This window comes from Planococcus citri, chromosome 3 (genome assembly GCF_950023065.1).
Source record: "Planococcus citri chromosome 3, ihPlaCitr1.1, whole genome shotgun sequence".
NCBI lineage: Eukaryota > Metazoa > Arthropoda > Insecta > Hemiptera > Pseudococcidae > Planococcus > Planococcus citri.
In genome coordinates, this window is record NC_088679.1 from 64201996 (window position 1) to 64204611 (window position 2616).

The 2616-nt window shown below is 40.7% G+C and overlaps 1 protein-coding gene across 1 annotated transcript; it reads left to right on the forward strand.

Moving 5' to 3' along the window:
• Positions 1–1813: 1813 nt before the first annotated feature.
• On the forward strand, positions 1814–2380 carry LOC135840637 (uncharacterized). The gene has a single exon (XM_065357261.1). It carries the CDS (start codon positions 1814–1816, stop codon positions 2378–2380), a length of 567 nt encoding a protein of 188 aa, XP_065213333.1.
• The last annotated feature ends 236 nt before the right edge of the window (positions 2381–2616 follow it).

Consider the following 2616-nt stretch of genomic DNA (forward strand, 5'->3'; position numbering starts at 1 on the left):
AGAGTTGAGGAATATGCAGTTTGGAATACAAAATATGTTCCAAAATCTCTTGAGGAAGTGCAATGCGAAAAAAAAACAATTTTACAACCTGTATGATATCGCATGCAGTCAGATATTACAAAAAGACAGAATTTATGAACTTGGATTGTTGATTAAAATGGTTTTTTTCCCGCAAAAATTGCCAGATGCTCGATGAAGGCAACCACTTCAATTTTAGCGTTAATTAGTACCACAATTGTGACATGTATTTTTTTTCTGCGTTTTGAAACATTTTCTTTGTCGGATATCGTTTAAAACTTTGACTCGTCATCCTTGTTTGAAGAAAAGCATCAACAATATATGTGAGGGCGCATACGGAAAGGGACCTTATGACCAAAAAATCAATTTGCGAAAGGAGTCCAAAAGAAAAGAAAACGCCAAAGAAAAGGAAAAGAAAGAAACTGAAACGAAAAAACAAAAGCGAAACGAGTCCAAAAGAAAAGAAACCGCCAAAGAAAAGGAAGACAAAGAATGCAAGGAGACTAGTAAGAGAAAAAGAATCCGAAGCAACAGTCGGATGACCGATAAACGAAAAAGAGACGAAACGCCCGAAAAAGATCACGTGGTGAGTAATTTTCGTGTGATTATCATGTGACGGAAAAGTTCGTCTCACATCATTACTAATGTTACAATGTTTATTTCAGTTTTTCAAAAAATCACGTCGATCTCTCAATCTGTCGGGAATTGCTCAGTTATTCGCAGGTGATGATTGGCTATCGGGAGAAGTGAGTGAAAAGATTTATTCTTAAAATTTTGTTTGATATTTTTACCAACTCTTTTTTGTTTTCAGGCAATCAACGTGTACCTTGATTTACTCGAAAAACATGAAAAATCAGCCGACTATTTTTTCTTCGAAACAGACTTTTTCGAGCATTTTTACGTACTCGAAAAGGATGTTTCAAGATTCCTCGGTAAAGTTAAGACTGTGAGTATTGCAGTAAAATGGTCTCGCTTTGAGTCACGATTTTTGTGATTTCTCGTGTAACGAGAAACTTAGTCACGTCTCATCACACAAACTTTTGCATCGTAAAAGCTCGACGTTACTCGCAGAAGTCGTAATTATTTGGTTGTTTTTTTGTTACAGAAATCCGTCAACATGTACGAACTTACATGGATAATGCCCATCAACTTGCCAGCGGATCATTGGGCACTGATCGTAATCGTTCCAAACCAACGATCAATAATGTACATATTACGATACCATTGAAAAAACAGAGGAATCCATGAAGCCGGTGTTGTCTGTAAGGGAAAAAACAATGATCCGATACGTTGAAGGAGCTGCCAATATCCCTGCGGATGCGCTCTCACACATCGAAGCAATTAGCGTTGAGTCTGAAATCAATTACAGCGAACTTGCTCGCGAACAACTAGCTGATGCTGAGATTGAGCAACTGCTGAGTGGTGATTCAAAGCTGAAGATCCGATTCTGTGCGACACATCCAGTGCCAAACCTAGACCACTCGTTCCAGTGAAATTCCGGCGTGCAGTTTTCAACAGCGTGCACAACTTAGCGCATCCTGGTGCCAAGCATCAGCAAAACTCGTCAGTGCGCGTTTTGTGTGGCCTGGTGTACAGAAAGACTGCCGGCAGTGGGCAAAACAATGCATTCCCTGCCAAAAAGCCAAAGTTTCGCGACACACTCGTTCTCCACTTGGTGATTTTGAAAAGGTGCCTCGTTTTAACCATATCCATGTGGACATAGGCACTACAACCTACCACCCCCAGGCCAGTGGAAAGGTCGAAAGGTGGCATAGAACACTCAAGGCTTCCGTTGATGGCGCATCAGACTACTGCCTGGATGGACATTTTACCAGCAGTCCTACTTGGTCTTTGCTCAACAATCAACAGCGAACTCGAGGTGTCTCCAGCTCAACTTACACTCGGTGCTGAACTCCGTTTACAAGGAGATTTCATCGCAGACACTCCTGAGCTGAGCAACGCGCCAGAGTTTGTCAAAAAGCTGCAGTCAGCATTACAGAGTGTTGGGAAAGCATTCAGACGACACGGAGATCCGCCTACTTTCGTGCCAAAGGCTTTAGACACATGTACACACGTTTTCTTACGTGTCAAAACCCAACGCGCTTCACTCATACCACCGTATACCAGACCACATTGCGTAATTCATCGTAAGGACAAGGTGATTGAAGTAGAGGTCAATGGAAAAGCTGTTCTGGTGTCAGTAGATCGCCTAAAACCTGCGTACTTGGCGCCTGTAGCAGACACCAATCAATTAAGGAGTCAGATCGAGGATACAGTAAAACCTGAACCTGCTCAGCATCCTCAAGTTGAAAAAAGTCGTCCGAAACGCAAAGTACGTTTTAAAGGCGTTTATACTCGATAATTGTATTTGTATTCACAAAAATTTTAAACGTGTAATTCTAGTCATTTTTGTACATACTCTTGTTTTTTTCAATTTTTTTTTACAATTTTTATTTTTTCCACTATTTTGTGTTTTTTCAATGTACAAATTTTATTTATTTTATTGTTTAATGTATTTTACTCTTTATTGTATCACGAGTCCCTCACTTAGGGGGGAGTACTGTGGAGGTTTGGTTGCGGTTTGCGCCACAACCCAGC